This window comes from Pan troglodytes, chromosome 19 (genome assembly GCF_028858775.2).
Source record: "Pan troglodytes isolate AG18354 chromosome 19, NHGRI_mPanTro3-v2.0_pri, whole genome shotgun sequence".
Classification (NCBI taxonomy): domain Eukaryota; kingdom Metazoa; phylum Chordata; class Mammalia; order Primates; family Hominidae; genus Pan; species Pan troglodytes.
The window spans coordinates 38,521,009-38,545,000 of NC_072417.2; the positions used below are offsets into that span (position 1 = coordinate 38,521,009).

At 48.4% G+C, this 23,992-nt stretch overlaps 1 protein-coding gene across 1 annotated transcript; it reads right to left on the reverse strand.

Annotated features, from left to right (window-relative positions):
* Positions 1 to 3,447: 3,447 nt before the first annotated feature.
* On the reverse strand, positions 3,448 to 17,883 carry PIPOX (pipecolic acid and sarcosine oxidase). The gene is made up of 8 exons (XM_511370.9): positions 17,383 to 17,883; positions 15,717 to 15,865; positions 7,573 to 7,786; positions 7,111 to 7,293; positions 5,991 to 6,137; positions 5,461 to 5,619; positions 4,794 to 4,869; positions 3,448 to 4,504 (listed from the first exon to the last, which is right to left on the reverse strand). The coding sequence occupies exons 1-8, from the start codon at positions 17,494 to 17,496 to the stop codon at positions 4,374 to 4,376; spliced, it is 1,173 nt and encodes a 390-aa protein (XP_511370.3). The 5' UTR covers positions 17,497 to 17,883; the 3' UTR covers positions 3,448 to 4,373.
* Positions 17,884 to 23,992: the final 6,109 nt, after the last annotated feature.

Here is a 23,992-nt window from a genome sequence, read left to right on the forward strand (position 1 = left end):
CCGCCAGCTGAGGCAGGGCTTGGGAGCAGCCCCCACTCGTCCTTTCTCAGCCTCTGGGAGACACTGGTCCATCCTTTAGCTGTCACCAACAAGCTGAATAAGGCTGGATATTTTGGAAGGGGAGCTGCAGCTGGCTGGGGGAAGGGGTGGCACTGAGAGAAGCCAGAGGGAACTGCAGGCAGCTGTGGGGTGAGAGGGGGCATTCTGAGCATCTTAGCTTCCCAACTTTCTCGGCTTGGGAGCTGGTGGGATCTTATTCTGGTCCTTCTCTGTGTCTCATTTGTCTGTCCCCACCAGTGATAACACAATACCTTGCTTTACAACTCATCACATTCTTTCACCTGCATCCGAAGGCCTGCATGGCTCACTCCTTCTCCTTCAAGTCTGCTCAAAGGCCCTCCTCTGTGAGTCCTCCTCTGACCACCCACCTGAAAGGTCAGACCCTCCCCCAGCACTCCCTGTCACCTCCTCATCACCTGCCTCTGTTTTGTCCCCAAAGCATTTATCACCTTCTAATTTATAATTACTTACGTGAATTGCCTATGTGTCTCCTTCTCACTGGACTGTAAGCTTCGTAAGAATGAGATTTTTTTTTAGGCCAGGCGCGGTGGCTCACGCCTATAATCCCAGCACTTTGGGAGGCCAAGGCAGGTGGATCACTTGAGGCCAGGAGTTCAAGACCAGCCTGGCCAACATAGGGAAACCCCGTCTCTACTAAAAAAAAAAAAAAAAAAAAAAAAAATTAGCCAGGCGTGGTGGCACATGCCTGTAATCCCAGCTACTCAGGAGGCTGAGACAGGAGAATCACTTGAATCCAGGAGGTGGAGGTTGCAGCGAGCTGAGATCGCAGCACTGCACTCCAGCCTGGGCAACAGAGTGAGACTGTGTCTCAAAAAAAAAAAAATGAGATTTTTTTAAAAATTGTGGTCGAAAACACGTAACGAAATTGACTATCTTAACCACTTGTAAGTCTACAGCTAAGTGGCATTAAGTACATTCGCACTGTTGTGCAGCCAATCTACAGAACTCCTTTCATCCTGCAGAACTGAAAACCTGTACCCATTAAACAAATCCCCATTTCTTCCTCCTTCCAGATCCTGGCAACCGCTATTTACTTTCTGTCTCTATGACTCTGACTACCCTAGATACCTCATATGTATGAAGTGAAATAATACCACTTGTGTTTTTGTGACTGGCTTATTTCGCTTAGCATAATGTCCTCAAGTTTCATCCATGTGGTGGCATGTATCAGAATTCCCTTTATTTATTTATTTATTTATTTATTTATATTTATTTATTTTAGACAGGGTCTTGCTCTGCCGCTCAGCTCACTGCAACCTCCACCTCCCAGGTTCAATTGATTCTCATGCCTCAGCCTCCCGAGTAGCTGGAATTACAGGCTTGTGCCACCACACCTGGCTAATTTTTTTTTTTTTTTTTTTTGAGACAGGGTCTTGCTCTGTTGCCAGGCTGGAGTGCAGTGGCACGATCTTGGCTCACTGCAACCTCTGCCTCCTGGGTTCAAGAATTCTCCTGCCTCAGCCTCCCGAGTAGCTGGGACCACAGGCACACACCACCACACCTGGCTAATTTTTGTACTTTTAGTAGAGACAGGGTTTCACCATGTTGGCCAGGATGGTCTCGATCTCTTGACCTCCTGATCCACCTGCCTCGGTCTCCCAAAGTGCTGGGATTACAGGCGTGAGCCACTGCACCCTGCCTAATTTTTGTATTTTTAGTAGAGACAGGGTTTTGCCATGATGGCCAAGCTGGTCTCCAACTCCTGGACTCAAGTGACCCACCTGCCCTCGGCCTCCCAAAGTGCTGGGATTACAGGTGTGAGCCACCATGCCCAGCCAGAATTCCGTTTATTTCTAAGGCTGAATAACATTACATTGTATGTACATACCACATATTGTTTATCCATTCATCCATCCATGGATGCCTCAGTTGTTTCTACCTCTTGGCCATCGTGAATAATGCTGCTCTAAACAGGGGTGTATAAATAACTCTTTGAGATCCTGTTTTCAGTTCTTTTGGGCATATACCAGAAGTGTAATTGCTGGATCATATGGTAATTCTATTTTTAATTTTTTGAGGAACAACCATGCTGTTTTAGAACAGGGATTTTTATCTGTTTTGTTCACTGATGTATCTACGGTGCCTCACATAGTGCCTGACACATAATAGAGGCTCACTCAGTATTTGTGTTTTGAACAAATGCATGAATGAATGATCTTATTTGATCCTCAGACACCCCTGTGGAGCTGGTTGGCAGTATTATTCCCATTTACAGATATAATACTCCCATTTTACAGAGGCTGAGGTTCAGGGAACCATCTGAGATCACACGAAAAGCAGACTTGGCATGGGGTTGACAGGCTTGGCTGGCTTTTTTTTTTTTTTTTTTTTTTTTTGAGACTGAATCTTGCTCTGTCACCTAGGCTGGAGTACAGTGGTGCAATCTCGGCTCACTGCAACCTCTGCCTCCCAGGTTCAAGTAATTCTCCTGCCTCAGCCTCCTGAGTAGCTGGGACTACAGGTTCCCGCCACCACGCCCGACTAATTTTTGTATTTTTAGTAGAGATGGGGTTTCGCCACATTGGCCAGGCTGGTCTCGACCTGCTGACCTCAGGTGATCTGCCCCGCTCAGCCTCCCAAAGTGTTGGGATGACAGGCATGAGCCACGGCGCCCGGCCTTGGCTGGCTTTTATAACTCACTGGAGAATCAGTGCTAATACATGTGCCTAGGACCTTAAGGACTCAGGCAGTTGAAGAGCCATTTCCTCTGTGTTGTATTTCCTTTGGGGATATTTGTACTGTCATTCTCACTGCCTGCTCCTCCCCACTCTGTGACTCCCCCTAACACATCTGCCCCGCCCAGTCCCAGTTTTTCTCTCTAGAGCATTTTAACTCCTGTTCTGGGATTGAACTGGCCCGATGTGGAGATCCTCCAGGTGGGTTTCATCTGAGTGCATCCAGACTTGCTCGAGTCCCTGTTACCACCCCTCACCCCTCCACCCACCCTGGGGTGGTTATAAGCCTGTTCCCTTCCAAAGCAATTAGTGCAAGGAGGCCAGCCGACTCGGTGCTAATGCTGTTTCATTAAGTGGGAGCAATCCTAATGATAATAAAATGGCACATTTAACATTCAAACATTGAACAGGGTTTCTAAGCGAGTGTGTCTCTCTCTTTCTTTCTGGTATAACAGCTCCATCTTCATAAGGACCTGACAATACACCTTAATGAGAGACTGGGGAGCTGAGCATCTTCACACAACCAGAGAGGGGGTGAGGAGGAGACAAAGAATCCAGAGAAAGGGGGTTCAGCGCATTGAGGGGATAAAGACTCCAAGGGTTCCTGGGTTAATGGATTCTGTGGTGCTAATTTAGACAATTAGAGCCTGGAAGAAATGAGGTCACACAGAAAAGAAAGCCCGCTACAGACTTAATGCAGGGCAGTTATTTATTTGTTCAACAAATATTTATTGTTCATCAAAGATGAGCCAGATTTTATGGGCATTTGTGATGGAGGCTGGCCTTAGCTTTAGGAGAAGGAACTCCAAGAGCAGTAGTGATCTCTGAGATCATCTTGTTCACCCTCCTCGGGGCAGATTTAGTCAAATCCATCCCAAGCTCTTCAAATATACCAGCAAAGAGGTTTTTTTTGGTTTTGTTTGTTTGTTTGTTTGTTTTGAGACAGAGTCTCACTCTTGTTGCCCAGGCTGGAGTGCAATGGCGCAATCTCGGCTCACTGCCACCTCCACCTCCCGGGTTCAAGTGATTCTCTTGCCTCAGTCTCCCAAGTAGCTGGGATTACAGGCATGCGCCACCACACTCCGCTAATTTTGTATTTTTAGTGGAGATAGGGTTTCACCATGTTGGCCAGGCTGGTCTTGAATTCCTGGCCTCAGGTGATCCGCCTGTCTCGGCCCCCCAAAGTGCCGAGATTACAGGTGTGAGCCACCACACCCGGCCCCCAGCAAAGAGAATTTTTAACAACTGCTTTGGTCTCCAGAGCCAGTTCTTGTGCCCTCTTCTTACTGATATACCCATCTCAAAGGTCCTTGCTACTCTGTGATTGTAGAATATCTGATCAACCTTCTGGGAGCGAGAAAGTAGTTGTGAATGGGGAGGTGGCCAAGAAAAGAAGGTAGACTCAATCGTCTGGTGTTTACGGGGGATTCAAGTGAGGCAGAAGAAAAAGGGAGCGGGCCAAGGAAAGAAGGTAGACTCAATCATCTGGTGTTTATGGGGGATTCAGGCGAGGCAGAAGAAAAGGATGATATCTCAGGGACACTCCCTTCATCTGAGACATCTTCTCCATCTGTGAAACTGGCTCCTGTGCACAGAAGGGAGGCTTCTGGCCAGAGGTCAAAGGTGGGCTTTGCCCAGGCTTGGGAAACGGCTGATTCGAAAAGGTGCCAAGTCATAAGATGGTGTTAATTTCATGCTTAATTCATACAGGATCTTCCCCACCACAGGGGCCAGCTTGAACCCGTGCCCTAGGAAGGGAAGAGCAGACTCTCAGGCAGCTTCACAGACAGAGAGGTTGAGCTCTCTGGACATCCCCTACTTACCCAGACAGGGCTGACTGTCCTCCTGGTCACATCCCAAAGCCAGAAGTGGCCTCCCACCATGAATACCCCTTTTCTGACTGCCCAGCCTCCTTATACCTACAATGTCCAGGTTTCAGCACCTATCTGGGCAGCTAAGAGTGTGGAAAATACCATTTCACCTGGCACTGAGGTAGGTCAGCTTTAAGGCACCCCATTCCCCCCAGCTCAGACTCACCGGAGAATCCAGCACCAATGACAATGTTGTCATACTTTGGGTGGCGATCGAGAATGAACTGCTCATCAGGGGTATTCTAGAAAGAAACAGTCACACCTTGTGTTCTTTGAGGCTCGAGGGAAGAGAAAGAACTGCAGGCTCTAACTGGAAGGGGATGGGCTGGATTTCTTTCCAGAAAGGATGGAATGAGGCACAAGGATGCTTTCCGCATGCCCGTGCCCCTCTGGGTGTGCCAGTCTTTTTCATGTGTCCGTCTGCCTTTCTTCTCGCACAGAGCTACAAACACAGTAGGTGTTCAGTTAATCTTTGTAAACTAACTTTAGCCAAGATGCCTTAGGCCGTGGTGACATCTGTCTCTTCTCTTTGTCCCTAAGGCCTGCTCAACTGGAGGAGCTTGCCAGAAAATCTTTTAGAGCTCTTCTGGGAATCAGAGTGAAGGACCGACTGCCAGGCATAGCCTAGTTTCCTAATGAAGAAGAATAGGAATAATTTCGAACAGGCCCCTCCCTGGTAGAGGTGAACCTACCCACAGAAATGAGACCGTTTGTTTAAAGTCACACACTATGTCAGGGGTCAAACAATCGGGCCTGGCCAGTGCAAGCTCTGTCTCCTTCTTCCCTTCTGTAGAGTGGTGAGGGGGCCCAGCAAGGCTGCCCAGACCCCTTACCGTGTACATGCAGCTCTCAATGACAGCAGGCTCGGGCTTCAGATCAGGTAAGTGATCTCTGACAAAGCTGCTCAGGATCTGGACGTCTCCGATGTCTGTGCGTGCTGTGGGGCAGTCCCGCTCCTCAGGGTCTGCGTGGTTGCCGTGGTGATAGCTGACCTGGCTCCCAATCAGAGTGGCATGAGTGGTGCGGGCTGGCCTTCCACACACACCCACAGCCGAAGGGCAGGCGTGTACACAGGACAGCCCCATCCATCATTCCAGCCTTCCCCACTCCTGGCAGGTGCTGTGGGTTGTCACCTGAGGCTGCTTAGCTATTGGTCCCTGCAACCACCCTATGTTTGCAAAGGAAGGGCTCCTTTTGCTGGGCCTCAGGGCAGCTGAGGGTCTTTCCTTGCAAATCGCCATGAGTGAAGCAGGCTCCTGCTGCTGCCCCCGAGACCCAAGGGCATCTATGGAGGGGAAAGTTAGAGCAGCTTCCCCTAATCTGCACTGGCATCTACCTGCCTTATCTCGGTCTTTCCGCTCACCTTCATCAGCCCTGGGTACTCTCCTGTGGGCAGTCCGTAGATGTGGTGGGGACACAAGCCCAGCCACAGGAAGCACGGAAAGGCCTGGGACACACCATAGCTCCCAGGAACCATCTCTCGCCAGTAACACACGTTGATCCGCAGGGTCTTGAGGCAGGGAGAGGAAGTGGGAAATGAAGAAAAGCCATAGAACTCTACAGCAATGAAAGCAGTTTCTCTGGGCCCCTGCGGCCCTCTAACACAAGCCTGGACACCCAGTTGAACTCATCCATGTTTGTCTCTCCCACTTCTCATGTTGTTTACCTGTTACATGTGTTATGATGCACAAAGATCTCTGAGCCTCTGTCTCTTCTCCCATTCTTAGTTTTCTCCCATAACTACACCCAGCCCCCAGCCATATTTCTGTCTCTTTTCGGGAATTAATAAGACCTCAGGTTTATTGAGTGCTTACTATAAGCCAGGTTATGTCCTAAGGGCTTTATTTTTATTTTATTTTATTTTATTTTATTTTATTTTATTTTATTTTATTTTATTGAGACAGGGTCTTGCTCTGTCACCCAGACTGGAATGCAGTGGTAGAATCACGACTCACTGCAGCCTCAACCTCCTGGGCTCAGGCCATCCTCCTGCCTCAGCCTCCCAAGTAGCTGGGACTACAAGCACACGCCACTACACCTGGCTAATTTTTCTTAGTTTTTGTAGAAACAGGGTCTCGCCATATTGCCCAGGCTGGTCTTGAACTCCTGGGCTCAAGAAATTCTCCTGCTTTGGTCTTCCAGAGTGCTGGGATTACAGGTGTCAGCCACCACATTCGGCCTCTTAAAGGCTTTATATACAGCATATATTAGGTTAGTGCAAAAGTAATTGTGGTTTTTGCCATGACTTTGAACGGTAAAACTGCAATTACTTTTGCACCAGCCTAATAATTTAATTCTCCAACAGCCCTATGAGGTAGCTATCATCCCCCATATTACAGATGATAAAACTGAGGCTCGGTGAGGTGAATGAATGTGCCCAAGGTTGTCCACTAGCAAGAGGCAGATCCAGGACTCAAATTTGACTCCATCTGGTTCCAAGGCTTCTCTTGAGCACCAACTCTCGGGCTTCCAGCTCCTCTTACCTGGAGAGGCAGCTCAATGCCCAGGGGACGGAGGAGCTGGTTGGTCCAAGGACCTGCTGTGATGACCAAGCTCTTAGCTTGGTAGCTCCTGGAGGTGGTTTTCACCGTGACCAGTAGCCCTGGGTTTATCTCCACCACCTTCTCTCCGTCACGCACTATGCCTCCTAGCTGTCGAATTGCATCCTGAAAGGGCAGGAGCAGGGAAAGGTGAATTAGTTCTGTATGTGGTTCACCCTGGTGGACAGAAAGCCTTTCGCCTGGGGCAGAAAAGAGTGCAGAATCTAGACCTGTCTTGTATTGACAAGGCCAGCCGCATATATTTCACTGCCCTGCTGGAAAAGTCAAGACTAAAGCCTGCAGGGCAAAGGCCTCATCCAGAGGGGGGTCTTGGGCTGGCTGCTTGGGACCCAGGACACCCAGAGCAGGGAGCACCTGCATTGCCCCAGTGCTATACAACATTACCTGCAGGGCTCTGAGGGCCTTATATGCATAGATAACTCCTCCGGAATTGTCCAAGAGCCCCACTTCTCCCCTGGGCAACCGAATATTTGGGAAACGTTGCTTCAGTTCCTCAGATGAAAGACACTGGTGTTCTACCCTCTGCCTCGACAGATTGGCCTGGATTGTCTTTAATTCTTGGTTCTCTTTCATTCCCAGCAGCAGTAATCCAGTCTGCCTGTTAAAAAATAAGTCACCTAGGTGAAGGTGTGTTTCAAAATCCTGGGCCTGATGTGACGACTCACGCCTGTAATCCCAGCACTTCAGGAGGCTGAGGCAGGAGGATGACTTGAGGCCACTAATTTGTTCACTAGCAGCCTGGGCAATATCATGAGACCCTGTCTCTGCAAAAAGTAAAAAATTTTTAAAAAGTAGCCAAGCGTGGTGTCACATGCCTGTGATCCCAGCTATTTGGGAGGCTGAGGTGAGAGGATCACTTTAGCCAGGGAGGTCAGGGTTGCAGTGAGCCATGATTGCACCACTGCATTCCAGCCTGGATGAGAGAGCAAGCCCCTGTCTCAAAGCAAAACAAAGCAAAGCCCTGGGCCATTTGCTCTCCTTCAGGAGGGATCTCGGGTCCAGGTGTAGGCCCTGAGAGGAGTCATGGCCTCATGTTCAGAGAAGAGGTGAAGCCATCTAGATTCAGTCGGTAGAATCCCAGTATTCTCATGCTGATTTCCAGCCCATTCCCAAGTCTGCCCTTGGGCTCTCACTATTGGTTTTCTTGTCCTCTATGCCCCTTCTCAGGACTCATCCTGCCCTTGAGGGCAGAGATCCTAAGTCCTCTTTCATGTCCCATGGCTTGGAAGTGGTGGAAATTCAGTCAGTTTGATGAAATTTCTTCCCTTCCTCCTGTCCCCTGATCCCATTCACTATTTTGATCTCTCTGTTCTGTATTCTCCCCTGCCCTCCTCGCTTCCCTCTTTTTCTTTCTTGTCATATATGTTTGTCCCTTCCTGTGTGTCTGTCTCTGTCTCTCATTCCTCAGAGGCTGCCTGTTTTGTGGAAAGGGTCCTAAACTGAGAGATCTGGCTCTGTCTCTAGTCCTGGCTTCACCTTGCCCATGACCTTGATTAGGTCACTCACCTCTCTGGGCCCAGATTCCTCCTCTGTAACGTGCCTGTTGAACAACTGATGGTTTCACACCAGGGTGGTACCGCCCACTCACCTGCCCACCCAGGGACAACTGAAAATGGCATGATCCATTTTTGTAGTTGGCACAATGCCTGGTGCTGCCTCTCACATTTAGTGGGCAGGGGCCCGGGATGCTACACCTGCAATGCTCGAGAAGATTCCACCCCAAATTCCAATGGTATTCTCATGCAGAAACACCGGTAGATGGTCTCCTAGGGCTCCAGCAATACATCCAGTGACTGTGATTTTGTTTCTCCCTGTATTTCCCTCTATGCTTTTACTCCCTAAGGGAGTGAAAGCTGTTTCTCTTTCATGCTTCCTGCCTCTCTGTCACAAGAGACCAGAGCTCCCTTTTGGGGGGAAACGGATAGAAACAATGGAAGAGTCACTCTGGCCTTTGGGACCGTTCCCGTGGTCCTTCTCCATTGCAGCTGCTGCACTGCCCAGCAGCGGCCTGGTACATCCCCCAGGTAGTGGGTATAAAGCTCGTAATAGCCTATAATGGAGTCTCATGGATATTACATGCTTCCAAATCCCACATTATCTGGTTGGGGGGATTAAAGAGAAGATTGGGAGGGGGTAGGGACACCATGGGCCCCGGGGCGGGTGTCAGTACACAGAGCCGCGCAGTGTGCCCAATCCATTTGCCATGGCCCCCGCCTACCCAGCATTCACCACCAGCAAGATAGCAACGAGAGCTCTGCCTCTTCGAAGCTCAACAGAGGAAAGATGCAGTGGAAATCCCTGCTCTCAGCTGACTGTCTTTTTTCTGTGGCCCCCAAAAGGACTTCAGATTGGTTCAGAGGTAATGAAAACTTACCTAGTAAACTTTTTTTTTTTTTTCCCAAGACAGAGTCTTGCTCTGTCATCCATGCTGGAGGGCAGTGGCGCCATCTCAGGTCACTGCAACCTCCGCCCCCGGGTGTAAGCAATTCTCCTGCCTCAGCCTCTGGAGTAGCTGAGATGACAGGCGCTCACCACCACACCCGGCTCATTTTTGTATTTTTTTTTTAGTAGAGACAGGGTTTCACCTTGTTGGCCAGGCTGGTTTCGAACTCCTGACCTCATGATCTGCCCACCTCAGCCTCACAAAGTGCTGAGATTACAGGCAGGGGCCACTGCACCTGGCCAAACTTTTTTTCTTTCTTTTTTTTTTTTTTTAATGGAGATGGGGTCTCACTCTCAGCCAGGCTGGAGTGCAGTGGCACGTTCACAGCTCACTGCAGCCGCAAGCGAGCGCCTCCTGCCTCAGCCCTCCGAGTTTCTAGGGCTACAGGCACATGCCACCACACTTGGCTAATTTTTTGTGTGTATAGAAATAGGGGTCTCGCTGTGTTGCAGAGGCCTATCTCAAACTCCTGGCCTCAAGCAATCCTCCTGCCTTGGCCTCCCAAATATTTGGGACTACAGACTACAGGCGTGAGCCACCACACTTGGCGAATTTTTTGTGTTTTGTAGACACAAGAGTCACACAGTATGTTGCCCAGGCCTATCTCAAACTCCCGGCCTCAAGCGATCCTTCTGTCTTGATCTCCCAAAGTGCTAGGATTATAAGATGAGCCACTGTGCCCGGCCCTAGTAAACTTCTTACTCAACAAATAAGTATGAAGTCACTCAGGTGTATTTCCTTGAGTCCTTTTTACCCAATGGGGTCCCGGCTGGGAGGGATTCTGGGACGGACCTGGCTTAAACCACACCTAAGCAGATGTAATGTGAAATCCCTGACCTGGAAATTCCAGAGCAGCATATTCTAATCTCTGCCTGCAATATACCAGCTTTGGCCTCTCATATACTCTGAGATTTCCTTTCCCTTTTTCCATTGTTTGTTCCTCCTTTCTTTCCTCCTTCCTTCCTTCTTTCCTTGAAATGACTCCTCTTACAGGGATGTACTATGTGGGAAAAATGAACTCATGCCAAGACAACGGGCATATCTGTCGAATTATGAAATGCTGAGTGATGTTCTAATTCCCAAGCCATCCTGTGGTGGATGAAGCGGGAGCTCCCCATCCCTGGGAGTAATCAGCGAGCTGATTCTGCCGGTGAATGTAATTGTGCCGATTGTAATCATTTTGCTCCAGCTCTCTGCCCCTGTGGCATTTCTTTCTTAGCCCAGATATTGATATAACAGTGGGAAATTTTCCATCTGAATGTGTGATGCCAGACCCTCCCCTAGTCCAAAGATGTGTTTGGGAAATTCTCATTTTCCGTGGATCACAGCTGAGCTATTTGGCCTGAGGGAAACCGTGCGCTGCTGGAGAAATGCCTTGGATTGGAGAGAGATTTTTGACCATTATGAGCAAATCGGAAATAAATGTAAAACACTGCCTGGAAATGCAAAGGCCTGTGATTATGGGAGATAGGTGAGAGGCTCCTATGGGAAATGCTTAGAGAATTGGAAACCAGTCAGTCAAAACCGGGATTGGAGAATGGGCCTTTTCCTCCCAGTATGAAGATAGATGGCTTCCATGGGCAGATTGAAAATCATTTAAGTGCTTATTTTCTTAATGGCTTTTTCTAGATACCAACAAATAGACTGCTCATTCTGCATCAATTTCTCACCCCTGTGTTCGTGGCCTCCCTGTCTTCTTTTTTCTGCTTAGACCTGGGCTGTAAGTTTGGGAAGGAGAAGGGTGAGAGGAGACAAGGGCATCAGCAGGATAAAAAATGACCGGGAAATGAATGGTCAGGACTAGCTACAAAGAAGGACTGAAAGCCAGCACATGGGTTGCCAGGGAACCCTAGAAAAGAGTGCAGCTCCCACCTCCCAGAATGCCCAACAGCTGAGTCAAGAGCATTTGGTATGAACTATTCCTTCCTCCTGACCCTAGCTTGATCCAGCACTAGGAAGAGGTAATTGAAGATTCCTCCCGAGGGCCTTGTTGACTCTGCTATGGCCCAACTAATGCCTCAGATATGATGTAGGGAGTTGGTGATCAGGGATTTCCACCAGTTACTGTAGCAGGACAGGGTGTAGGATGGAGTGGGGAGGAATTGGGAGAGGAGACGGCTCTCCCTGCACCTGCCATCTCCCATCCCAAGCTTCAGCTCTCCCCTCTGTGGGTTAAAAATGCCCAGCAAGCCAGCTCTGAGTCACCTTGGGGAAGGGATTCGAATGGGGACTTGGTAATGGCTGCTGCCTTTGTTGGTTTTGGAGGAGCTCTAGGCGTTTCATCTTCCGTTCAGTGGGCCGAGGTGGAATTGGTTAACAAAGACTGCTCCAGGGAGGGGATGTGGCTGACAAGCCAGACACTTCGCAGACACAAGAAACAGCAGCTGCAGAGGGGGCCACCAGGTTCTGCCAGCAGCTGTACTGCCTACGGCTGTGATCTTGTCTGATATTGTCAGCTAAGCAGGGGCAGCCCAGGTCAGGAGCTAGATAGTAGGACTCAAAGGGAGAAGGCGGGGCAGGAAAGAGATGGGCCAGGGAGCTGGGTTTTGCTGTTGGAATCAGCGTCCTGGCTGTACACATCACAAAAGATTCAGACCTTGTGATCTGACACATGTGTCATTGTCTGTTCCCAGAATATATGCAAATGTCCCAAACCCACCCATGTTTAGTATGCCGCTGTCACAGGAAGCAGCTGAACAGAATGAAAAGCACTGGACAACCACCTGAACTGCCAACTCCTAAAGGTTTTTTTTAATCATCATCAAATAGCATTAAGTATGCTCATATCTATCAGTAGTATTATGGCATTGTGCTGGTTCTTCTAGAAAAACCTGGGGAAAAGTAAGAACCACACAGATGATGAATCATTTAGAAAATAAGAATCAGTAAAAGCTAAAGGAATTAGAATGGCTTTTAGCCCAAAGGTAGTAGAGCTGTATTCAGATACCATTCTGAGAATGGGAAGTATCTGCTCTGTGTCCCTGCTAAGTAAAAGAACCAAATAAATTGGTGTGCCTGAGTACATTAGGTTAGCCATAAGAAAGGACTTATAATAATAGAATAATAACAACAGTAGTAAGAATACTTAGCACTCTAGAGGTTTTTAAAGCATATTCACATTACTTTTCATTTTTCGTAACTGGGGCTATGAGACATCAGAATGGTCTTTTAAGAAGGGCTGTGATATTTCCCTGTCTTTAAATGCATAGTAGCAGTCTTTTGACCTGGGATGATTTAGGCATGAACTTATTTGGAGACAGAAATGGACAAGTTAACCAGTTTGAGGTATCTTCCACACCCAGGGCCAGCAAGCTACCACTCAGGGACCAAATCTGGCCTTCTGCTTGTTTTGGTCTGGTCCATGAGCCAAGATGGTTTTTAAATTTTTTAATTGTTGATTTTTTTTAATCCAAAGAAGAATAATGTTGAGTGACACATGAAAATTATATGAAGTTCAAATTTCAGTGTCTATAAATAAAGTTGTATTAGAATACATCCAGGCTCATTTATTTACATCTTGCTTTCACACTACAATGGCAGAGTTGAATAATTGTAACAGAGACCACGTTGCCTGCAAAGGCTAAGATACTTACTACGTGGCCATTTATAGATAAAGCTGGCCAACCTCTATTCTAGACTTAAGAGTATAGTAATTCTGTGATTTGCATTAATGGGATAAGACCCTGACTACCCGGCAGCAACCCTCTCATAAGATTGTGAGGAGAATGGAATGAGTTATAGGTGTCAGGTACTTAGGCAACTCTTAGTTTTTTCTTTTCTTTTCTTTTCTTTTTTTTTCTTTGAGACGGAGTCTCACTCTGTCACCCAGGCTGGAGTGCAGTGCAGTGGCGTGATCTCAGCTCACTGCAACCTCTGCCTCCCAGGTTCAAGCGATTCTTCTGCCTCATCAGCCTCCCTAATAGCTGTGATTACAGGTGTCCACCACCATGCCTGGCTACTTTTTGTATTTTTAGTAGAGGCGGGGTTTCACCATGTTGGCCAGGCTGGTTTTTAACTCCTGACTTCAGGTGATCCACCTGCCTCAGCCTCCCAAAGTGCTGGGATTACAGGCGTGAGCCACCGTGCCCAGCCTAGTTTCTTATTGTAAACACTACATATATGGTGAGGAGGAGGAGGAAGATGGTTTTCCAGGTGCTGTTCTAAGCCCATTACCTACTTATCCTCACCCCAGCACCATGACACAGGTATTAGTATCCCTACTTCACAGATGAAAAAAGCTGAGTCTCACCAGAGGTTCAACAGCTCGTTCCAAACCACACAGCTGAGCGTGTCAGAGCTGAGATTTAGAGCCAGGTCCAGTTCCAAAGCCCATCCAAATTCCTGTCCTCCTGGCAAAGAGGAGGATTGTGCACTTCTGAGAGTCTCCTACCCAAGGATCCCTCTCCCTCTTTCCTGCTGCCACTCCCCTTGGTATCTGTGGTTGTTGCACCCATCTGTCTCCTCCTGCCTTTCCTCCCACTGTTGCTTAATGGAACAGAATGCAGCTGACCCAGAATGGGTCAATAAGGGACTGCCCCTTATTGAAAGGTGCTAGACATTGGGCCAAGTATTTCACAAAAGTCTCATTTAATCCTCTCAGAGCCCTATGATGAAAAGTGAGGCACAGAGAAGTCAAGAAACTTTTGCAAGATCACACAACTGGTGTGGAATAGAGCACAAAGTCAAACCTAAGCCTGTCTCACTCCAGAATCGTCTCCCTCGGAAAGATTCCAGACACTCTAACGTCTCTTAGTTGCCTCATTGTGTGCTAGGAGGAAGTGTGCCCTCTGAGGCCCAGGGCGATTCTTTTAGCAAAAGATGCTCAGCAGTATTCACAGACAACTGACAGAGAGGGGTCCCTCTGCCGGGCCACCCACCAGCAAGACATGCTCCTTTATTTGGGTGCTGGGTGCATTAGCTGCCTCTGAATAAATCTGTAATTAGCTGCCCTGGCTGATTTGCATAATGGATTTCACTTTGTTCTTAAGTTAATGGTATTTTTGCAACAGAACACTAACCTCTTGGTTCCTGGCCATTAAAATAACCACCACCCTATCGGGTAGAGCCAGGGTTTGTAGGAAGTTCAGTTAAGAGTCACAGAGGAGGTGGGAGGGAGGCGGGATGGTTAAAGTTCCCATTGCATCACAGATTATTGGCTTTCTTTCCCATGAGTGTTTGAAAGGTCAAGGGTTGGAGAGAGCCATGAAGGCAGCAGAGAAAGACGTGGAGGCTCACTCCCTGGCAAGCAATCCAGCCTGGGGAACGTCCCCATTTTGTTCCTACAGGAAAAGGTACTCAGAGAGAACAAAATGGGTTTATAGGGCTGCTAAAGGGGGTGAGGACCCCTCAGGAAAAGTTAGGATATTGATTTGACTATAAAGAATCCTGGGCCGGGCGCGGTGGCTCACACCTGTAATCCCAGTACTTAGGGGGGCCGAGGCGGGCAGATCATGAGGTCGAGAGATCAAGACCATCCTGGCCAACATGGTGAAACCCTGTCTCTACTAAAAATACAAAAATTAGCTGGGTGTGGTGGTGCGCACCTGTAGTCCCAGCTGCCCGGGAGGCTGAAGCAGAAGAATCACTTGAACCCGGGAGGTGGAGGTTGCAGTGAGCCAAGATGGCGCCACTACACTCCAGCCTGACAAAAAAGTGAGACTCTGTCAAAAAAAAAAAAAAAAAAAAAGAATCCTCCTGAAAGCAGCCTCCTCCTCCTCTATCTCAACCCCTGCCCTAAAAGAGTTGCAGAGGCCTCCACAGAGTTGAAAATACACACTCCAGCAGACTCCTGTCCACTCTGGGCATCTGCCACACGGTGCCTTGCCAGCAGGCTTTCCAGTACTGCTTCTGCTAGCCTTGGACACATGGTCTGAACCCAGTCCTGCAACGCAGAGCCTGGCCAGAGTCAGCTGGACCTGTGGGGTGACCACCATGACAGCAGAACTCTTCCATGCATCTGGTACTTCTTGAGGCCTTGTGTCCCTCCCATTGCATTCCAAATGTTCCATGGCGCTGCCACTTCACACACTAAAAGTACCTGCAGGTGCAGAGCCCCATGATTCAAGGAATTCCTCCCACAGCCCACCTGTGCAATTGGGTTCCAGCCTCGTGCTCCAGCTGGGCCCATATCTGATAGCACTCATGCATCATCCGGGTGTAAAAGTCTTCCAGGTACGCCTTTCGGATTATCCGGCTTTGTCCATGGGAGCTTCCTCGGGAGTGTGGTAGAAAGAACTGGAAGTGGAAAACGAGAGATGATGGAAGCCATTACCCCTCACACTGCATCCCCCGTTAAGAGCCATATCAGCATGTGCTGTCAACCAGGAGCCATTTATCCTTCAAATATTTCCACACAATCTGGGGAAGGATTATGCACAGGAAGATAATTTGAGCCCAGGAATTCAAGACCAGCTTAGGCAATATAGCAAGACCCAGTCTTCTCAAAAATTTAAAAACTATCAGGTGCAGTGGCACTTGTAGTCCCAGCTACTTGGAAGGCTGAGGTAGGAGGACTGCTTGAGCCCAGGAGTTTGAGGCTGTAGTGAACTATGATAGTACCACTGCACTCCAGCCCGTGCAATAGAGTGAGATCCTGTCCCTCCACAAAAAAAAATCCATACAATCTTTCCAAATTCTCTCTTTATGACCAATTTACTGACTTGGCAATCAAGATAGAAGTTCTTCAATAGCACTAACTTAGGCTTCCTTTTTGCTAACGTTGTTCACATCCAGAAGTTCTTTTGTTAGCTAGTCTTCAACCATCCTGCTGCAATCTCACCTCACTTAGATTCACAAAGAAGCAAAATTAGAAAAAACCTTCCAGTTCAACTACTCCAGCCCCTTCATTTTATGAACAAGGAAACTGATGCTGACTTTATTTCTCTGTGGCTACAGATCACTCAGGGTAAGAGAACCACCTCAGGATTCAGCAACAATGAGTTTCCTGAGAGGATGAACCAGGAATCCCTTGGGCTTTGAGAAAACTGATAGAGAAATGAAGAAGGTTTCTAACTACTCTGGCTCATTACCAAGAAGAGCAAACCATAGCCAGCCTGGGTAGCTGCAGGCAGAATGGAAAGGGAGAGCCCACTGCAGTGGATAGCTGGGTGGCCCTGTCCTCGAAGGACCCTGCAGACACACAGGGCCCACCCACATATGCAGTGGTCACTGCAGACTGCACTGCGTAGCAGGAAAAATAAGGCCTCAGTCTCACTTATCATGTGTCAAACAAGGAGGCTGCTATTATCTGGAGGTGGCAAAAAATAAAAAATAAAAAAAAAAAACAGAAGCTTCTGCTGGGTTCTGGTGTGAGAGGCCAGGAATGTGCAAGACAGAATCCTACCTCTTAGGCTGATAAATCAACCTTTGCCTCTAGGCAAAATTGTCTTTACTTTAGGTTACCTAGAGCAGAACCAATTATTTTTCTGGGGTGGGGATCAACCATTTGGGCACAGAAGGGAAAGAGTCGTGAGAAGGAAGAGAACAGGGCCTAGGACGCTTGGTCAAGGGCAGGAACTGGGAAGCAGTAGAAAGAGGAAATGTGCCTAGAAACCCAATGTGGGTATGAGGGATGTGAAACTTCTTTGAATTGCCATGAAACACACTAGGCAGCTAAGATACAAATTACACAGAATTTTTGATGATTCAGGCCCTTTGGCCTTGCCCTGTAGCCTGCTGGCTCTGAAAACCCCTCTGCAGGGGAGGAGGGTAGGACAGTCCTTACAGCTGGGGGTGCAGAAGGGACACAGTACCTGCTCCAGCAGGAGGATCCTCTTCCTGTGTTTGGCCAGGTGGTATGCAGTGAAGCAGCCCTGGATCCCCGCCCCAATCACAATGGCGTCCCAGAGATCTTTCTGAGCCGCCATGATGCCACTCAGCCCCACAGCCACAGAGCCTCAAAGGCAAAGACAAGCAAAGACAGGCTCCCGGCTAAAGGACGAGGAGGAAGGCAAAGTCCAGCCTGGCCAGTGTTCCCACAATGCCCTGGGGTCGTGTCCTCCCCCTTCCCTCCCTGCCAAGCCTGGCCCAGGGCTCAGTCTCCCTTCCCCTGCGGAGCAGAGCTGGGTAGTCTGATTTGTGAGGTTTAGCCCAGCTCAGCCGCCAGCCTCACCCTTGCATCCCTGTGGCTTTCTATTCTTGGCTCAATTATTGTCATGCAAATGGGCTCCTTCCTTTGCCACCTTCCTGTCTCATTATGATCTTTGTCTCAGGACTTCGGCCCTGGAATTTCAATGCCTCCTAGACCATACTGGGCACCGGGAATGCTGCCTCCCCCTGCTGGTTTTCCCCTCTGCAGCCTGATTTGCTTTAGAGATTCTAGAGGGCCCCGCTAAGAACTTGGCACGATGCCCAGAATAAGACCCACCTCCCTGGTGGGTGGTGAGGTCACGGGGTAGAGGCAGGGGCCAATTGGGAGGGCAGTTTTGTAATTATGAAATTATTCCCAGCATGTTTTACTTTCATTTTGAAGAAAGAAGAAATGATCCTGAAAAGACAGAAAGGACAGAGTGAGAGGAGGAGCCCTCTCCTCAGCCACAGAGAGGGGACCAGGCCACCCCAGTGCCTGGAGGGGCCCCGTGTTGAGCATCTCTCTGTCCCAGGCAGTATGCTTAGTAAGTACTGATACTGGCATTTGGGTAGGGCTTGATTCTCATACAGTTCGAGGGTCCTCTTTGAGAAAAAGAAAAAAGGAGAATTATTAATACAAAATTAGATGCCCGGATGTGGAAGAAACTGTTCAATTAAGGACCCCCATGGTTGAAGTTTCATTTGCTTCATGGTAAATTTGCCTCTGCATGAGTTATCTCATTTAATCCTCATAGCCCTAGGAGTTTCTGCGGGTTTTTGTTTTTGGATTTTTGGTTTTTGAGAGGATCTCTGGGATCTCACTGTCACGCAGGCTGGAGTGCAATGGCACGAACTCGGCTCACTGTGGCCTCCACTTCCTGGGCTCAAGGGGTCCTCCTACCTCAGCCGCCCGAGTAGCTGAAACTACAAACGCATGCCACCATGCTCAGCTAATTTTGTTTATTTTTTGTAGAGACGAGGGCTCACTGTGTTGCTCAGGCTGGTCTCAAACTCCTGGACTCATACAATCCTCCCACCTCGTCCTCCCAAAAGCTTGGATTACAGGTGTGAGACACTGCACCTGGCTTAGGAGTATTTTTATGCCTACTTTTGGCAGATTAAGGATGGCCCCAAATTCTTTATCACTCCTTCTATCACAGGCTCTGTGACTGCTTGACCCATAAAATATGGCAAAAGTGATACCATGACACTTTCTGGCACAGCCCTAAAGAGACTTGCAGCTTCCTCTTCTTATGTTGGAGCCCTTACTTTTTTTTTTTTTTGAGAGGGAGTCTCGTTTTGTCATCCAGGCAGGAGAGCAGTGGCACTATCTTGGCTCACTGCAACCTCTGACTCGTGGGTTCAAGCGATTCTTCTGCCTCAGCTTCCCGAGTAGCTGGGCCTACAGGCGACCGCCACTACACCCAGCTAATTTTTCATATTTTTAGTAGAGACGGGGTTTCACCATATTGGCCCGGCTGGTCTCGAACTCCTGACCTCATGATCCGACCGCCTCGGCCTCCCAAAGTGCTGGGGTTACAGGCATGAGCCACCGCACCTGGCCAAGGAGCCCTTACTCTCTGAGCCCTGAGCCACCATGTTAGAAGTGCAGGCACCCTATGGGAGAGTCCACATGGAGAGGACCTGGCACCAGGTGGAGAACCCTATATAAGAATGAAGTTATCTTGGTTTGGGAGGCTGAGTCAGGAAGGATCGCTTGAGGCCAGGAGTTCCAGACAAACCTGTGCAACATAGCAAGACCTTGTCTCAAAGAAAAGTGAAGTCATCTTGGTTCCTCCAGCCCAGCCTAGCACCAGCCAAATAGTACCAAGTGACCCAATTGATGCTGCATAGTGCAGAAGAATCACCCAGTCAAGCTTCATTCCTGATCCACAAAACCATGAAACAGAATAAAATGGTTGTTGTTTTCAGCCACAACATTTTGGAGAGGTTTTTTACACAGCCATAACCAAAATATTACTTAATGGCTGAAGACGTGAAGGCTTAGAGAGATTCTATCTTACCCAAAGCAACACCCCTGGTATACAAAGACACTGAGGCTGGGCACAGTGGCTCACGTCAGTAATCCCAACACTTTGAGAGGCCGAGACGGGAGAATCACTTGAGGCCAGAAGTTTGAGACCAGTCTGGGCAACATAGCAAGACCGCATCTCTACAAAAAATGTTAAAAATTAGCCAGGGATGGTGGTGCATGCCTGTAGTCTTACTTACTTGGGAGGCTGAGGCAGGAGGGTCACTTGAGCCCAGGAGTTTGAGGCTGCAGTGAGCTATAATCACACCATTGCATCCAGCCTGGGCAATGGAGCAAGATTCCAGCTCTATGGAAAAAAAAAAAAAAAGAAAGAAAAGAAAGACACTGAGCTGTGAACCTAGGTCTGTCTGCTCCAGAATCCGTTCCTTTAACCACTGTGCTTTACTGAGGATGAGTCAGAACTTGTAATGATGATTCTGATTTCAATATTTTGCTATTTCTCCCACAATGAGTGGGAGAAAATAATGGTCCAGGAAACCCACATGACTACAGGGAGCTGCCCTGCCTCCATACAGTGGCCTGCCAAGGCCGCCAGCAATGCTTCTCATTCCACAAGTAATCCCCCAGACTAATCTTGGCAACTGGCTGTCCTCTCAGCCCAGCCCTTTTGTTCTTAGGAAAACAGGAGCCCAGAGAGGAGGTGCCATCGGACTGGATTTTTCTTTATCTTTTTTTTTTTTTTTTCCTGTTACAGGATTTCAGTCTGTCACCCAGGCTGGAGTGCAGTGGTATGATCATAGCTCACTGCAGTCTCAAATTCCCGGGCTCTGCTGATCCTCCCACCTCAGCCCCCTGAGTAGCTGGGACCACAGGAGTGCACTACCACGCCCAGCTTATTTTTTGTAGAGACAGAGTTTTGCCATGCTGCCCAGGCTGGTCTCAGACTCCTGGGCTCAAGCAATCTGCCCACGTAGGCCTCTCAAAGTGCTGGGACTGGCTGGGTGCGATGGCTCACGCCAGTTATCTTATCACTTTGGGAGGTCGAGGTGGGAGGATCTTTAGAGGCAAGGATTTCAAGACCATCCTGGCCAAACATGGCGAAACCCTGTCTCTACTTAAAAATACAAAAATTGGCTGGGTGTGGTAGTGCAGGCCTGTAATCCCACCTACTCAGGTGGCTGAGGCAAGACAATCGCTTGAACCCGGGAGGCGGAGGTTGCAGTGAACCGAGATTGTGCCACTGTACTCCAGCCTGGGCGACAGAGCAAGCCTGCCTACAAAAAAAAAAAAAAAAAAGTGCTAGGTTACAAGCAAAACCTACCATGCTTGGCTTTTTTTTCTTCTAAAAAAAAAAAACCCAGTATATATATATATATATATATATATATATATGTATGTATGTATATTTCAAGAGTCCAGAAATCCTCACAACTCCATATGCCACTCCCACCCCCCGGAACAGGCCAGCATCCACATCACAACTGGACAGCTCCCCAGAATAAAAAATGGCTGACATAACCGAGAAAAATGTACTATCTGAGTATGTAAAGGCTTGATATAAATATATAAGATCAGCCCCCAGATTTCTCTTGATAAGATGTCAGAGGAGATGAACAGTTTACGTACAAGGAAAAGCAGACAATAAATCCTCACATGGAAGTGTGCCCAGTCTCACTAGCAATGAAAGAAATGGGAATTAAATAACTTCAAGGTACTATTATGTGCCTATTAAATTAGCAAAAATAAATAAAAATGACAACCTCTTATGTTGTCAGTGCTGTGGGGACAGAGATAGAGGAGGGTGGCAATTTGGGTTGTCAGGATCTCCTGGAGGTGGCTGAGGCAACACACAGCAATCCGGGTAAAACAGCTCAAACCTTCTGACCTAGAAATTCAACCTGGGGAACCATATCCCAAGGGGAGACAAAGGTATGAAGATATTGATATCTGTGCTTTTACAATATAAAAAAATGGGAAATAACTCAACCACAAGGAATGGCTGAACAAGCTCTGGCTCGCTGGCACAATGGAATACTACGTAGCTATTCCAAATAACAAGCTGGACTCTGCTATGCAGAAATGTGTGTATGAGATAATCCTGAGAAAGGCAAGCAGAACACAAACAGACACACACACACACACTGCAACCAAGTGTTCTGTGTACGTGCGATCAAAAATCGAAAGAGAACTTGGTGGAGTAATTGAGCTTCATGCTCATTAGTTGCCGCATTCTATAAAAACCACACATCCATTCACAATTTGTAAAAGAAGGAGCAAGCCCCCGGGGAAGCAGATGCTTCAAATCTCCCTGGCCCCTGGTTCCAGGGCCTGGGGAATTTCACTCTTTGTTCTAATCTCAGTTCTTCCTGCTGCCCTCGATATTTCTTATTGTTCAGTCCTCCAGGGAAGCTACAAAGCGTCTCTGTATCCCATACCCCCACCCCCACTTTGTTTAATACAATATCCCTTCAGAGATAAAATGACAATTCCATTTCCCCATCCCTACTTCACAAGGCTGCCCTGGATTCCTGGACTCAAGCATTCTGCTTCTCGTTAAGAATTTCAAACAGCTCCTCCGAAAGCAGACACTGGCCATGGCCCAACCTTGAAATGAAAAGCGAATCGACTTCTGAAGGCTTCCCCTTCTCTCAGGGTTGCCCGTCCTTGCGGCTGTCCTGACAGGGACAGGCAGAGAGACGCTATCCACTCAAATTCCATTTTAACACCCATTCTGGATCGGAAGACTATTAAAGGGAGAGCCAGCAGCCTTACACCTTGCTGCTTGTGTGTGTCAGCAATCGCTTCTCGTGTCCTGGGGCAGAGACGCTGAGGATGTGAGGCTGAGCTGCTCATCTGATGGCTTGATTGACACTTTGCAGACGGGGGTGGGAGAGCTGAGCCAGGGAAGCGGCAAGCTGTACAGATCAGAAATAATGAGAGGACCCGAATCCGGAGAGAGCAAGGAATAAATGAGAGACCTAGGAGTTGGATGGCGAGAGAAATGCTTCTGTTCTCTTTTCCCTGCTCTGCTTTGCCAAGGAGCCTGGGGCAAGGAGGCAGGCAGGCAGACCAGGAAGGGCTCCCTGGACCCATCCTGCCAGCTGCTGGGGCATCTGGGGCATCCAAATGTGCAGAGGATGCCAGCGTGAGAAAACAGAGAGCGGCAGAGCAGGCTTTGTGCGTGGTCTCTATACACATCGCCGGCCCAGTTCAAGTCTCAGGTTTAATCTCTTCTCTGCCACCCTCCCTCCCTTTGCCCCCGGGGTCACCTACCCACCATCTCTTACCTAAATTATTGCATTAACCTCAAAACATTTCTCCCCGCCCCATCCTAGCCCCTCTTAATCTATCCTCCGCATCCCTGCCAGAGTCATCTCTCTAAACAGCAAATCTGAACTGGTCACTCCCTGCTGAAAATTATTTAATAGCTGCCTATTTCCTATTAGGATAAAATCTAAATTCTTTAGCTTGGCACACAAGGCGGTTCACACTCTGGCCTCTACCTGCTCTTGCAGCTTCGTCTCAGGTCCCTTCTCACTGTGTCCTTTATGCCCGGGCAACGCTGAGCCTAGAGAGGTTTTAGCATTTGGTGTGATTCTTCCAAATTCCCCGACACCCCCAAGCCCCCTTAGACAGTCTCTCTCCTATACTCCCTTCCCACCCTGCGCATCTCAATAACACTGAGCATATTGCATTGTAATTGTTTGCATGCCTGCCTTCCCCCAAGCTCTTTAAGGAGAAAAAGCCTTCTTTTCATTGTCATTTTTTTGTAGGTAATACATACATATAGAACAACATAGTGTACGAAAGAGACCACTGTGGAAAGGACGTCTGTTTCCACCCTATCCTCAGCTGCTTAGTTCTCCTCATCAGATGCAAGCAACTCTGTTGCTATTTTCTTTTGTGTCCTTCCAGAGATGTTCATGGGTAGACAAACATATACAGTATATTCTCTTTTATTCATCTCAAAAGTAGGGTACTAGAACACCCTGGTGTTTTCATTTTCTTTATCTTGGCAATCCACATCAGTCATACCGAGTGGGCACCTTCTCCCTGACGGCTGCATAGTATTCCATGGTGTGTAGGAGACATTTGGGAATAAGAAGGCACCCCCTCCTGTTTACTGATAGGTAGTGAGTTTCTCTGGCTCTCATAGGTGCCCTCGAGTCACAAAGCTCTCTAGCTGTCTGCTATTGGGTGTTCAGGGAGGGCGAGATGCCTGTTCTGGGCTGGCCCGGCAAGGTTTATCAAAGGCTGACAGCGCCCTCTGTGAGTGCCCAGGACAGCACCCACCTTCAGAC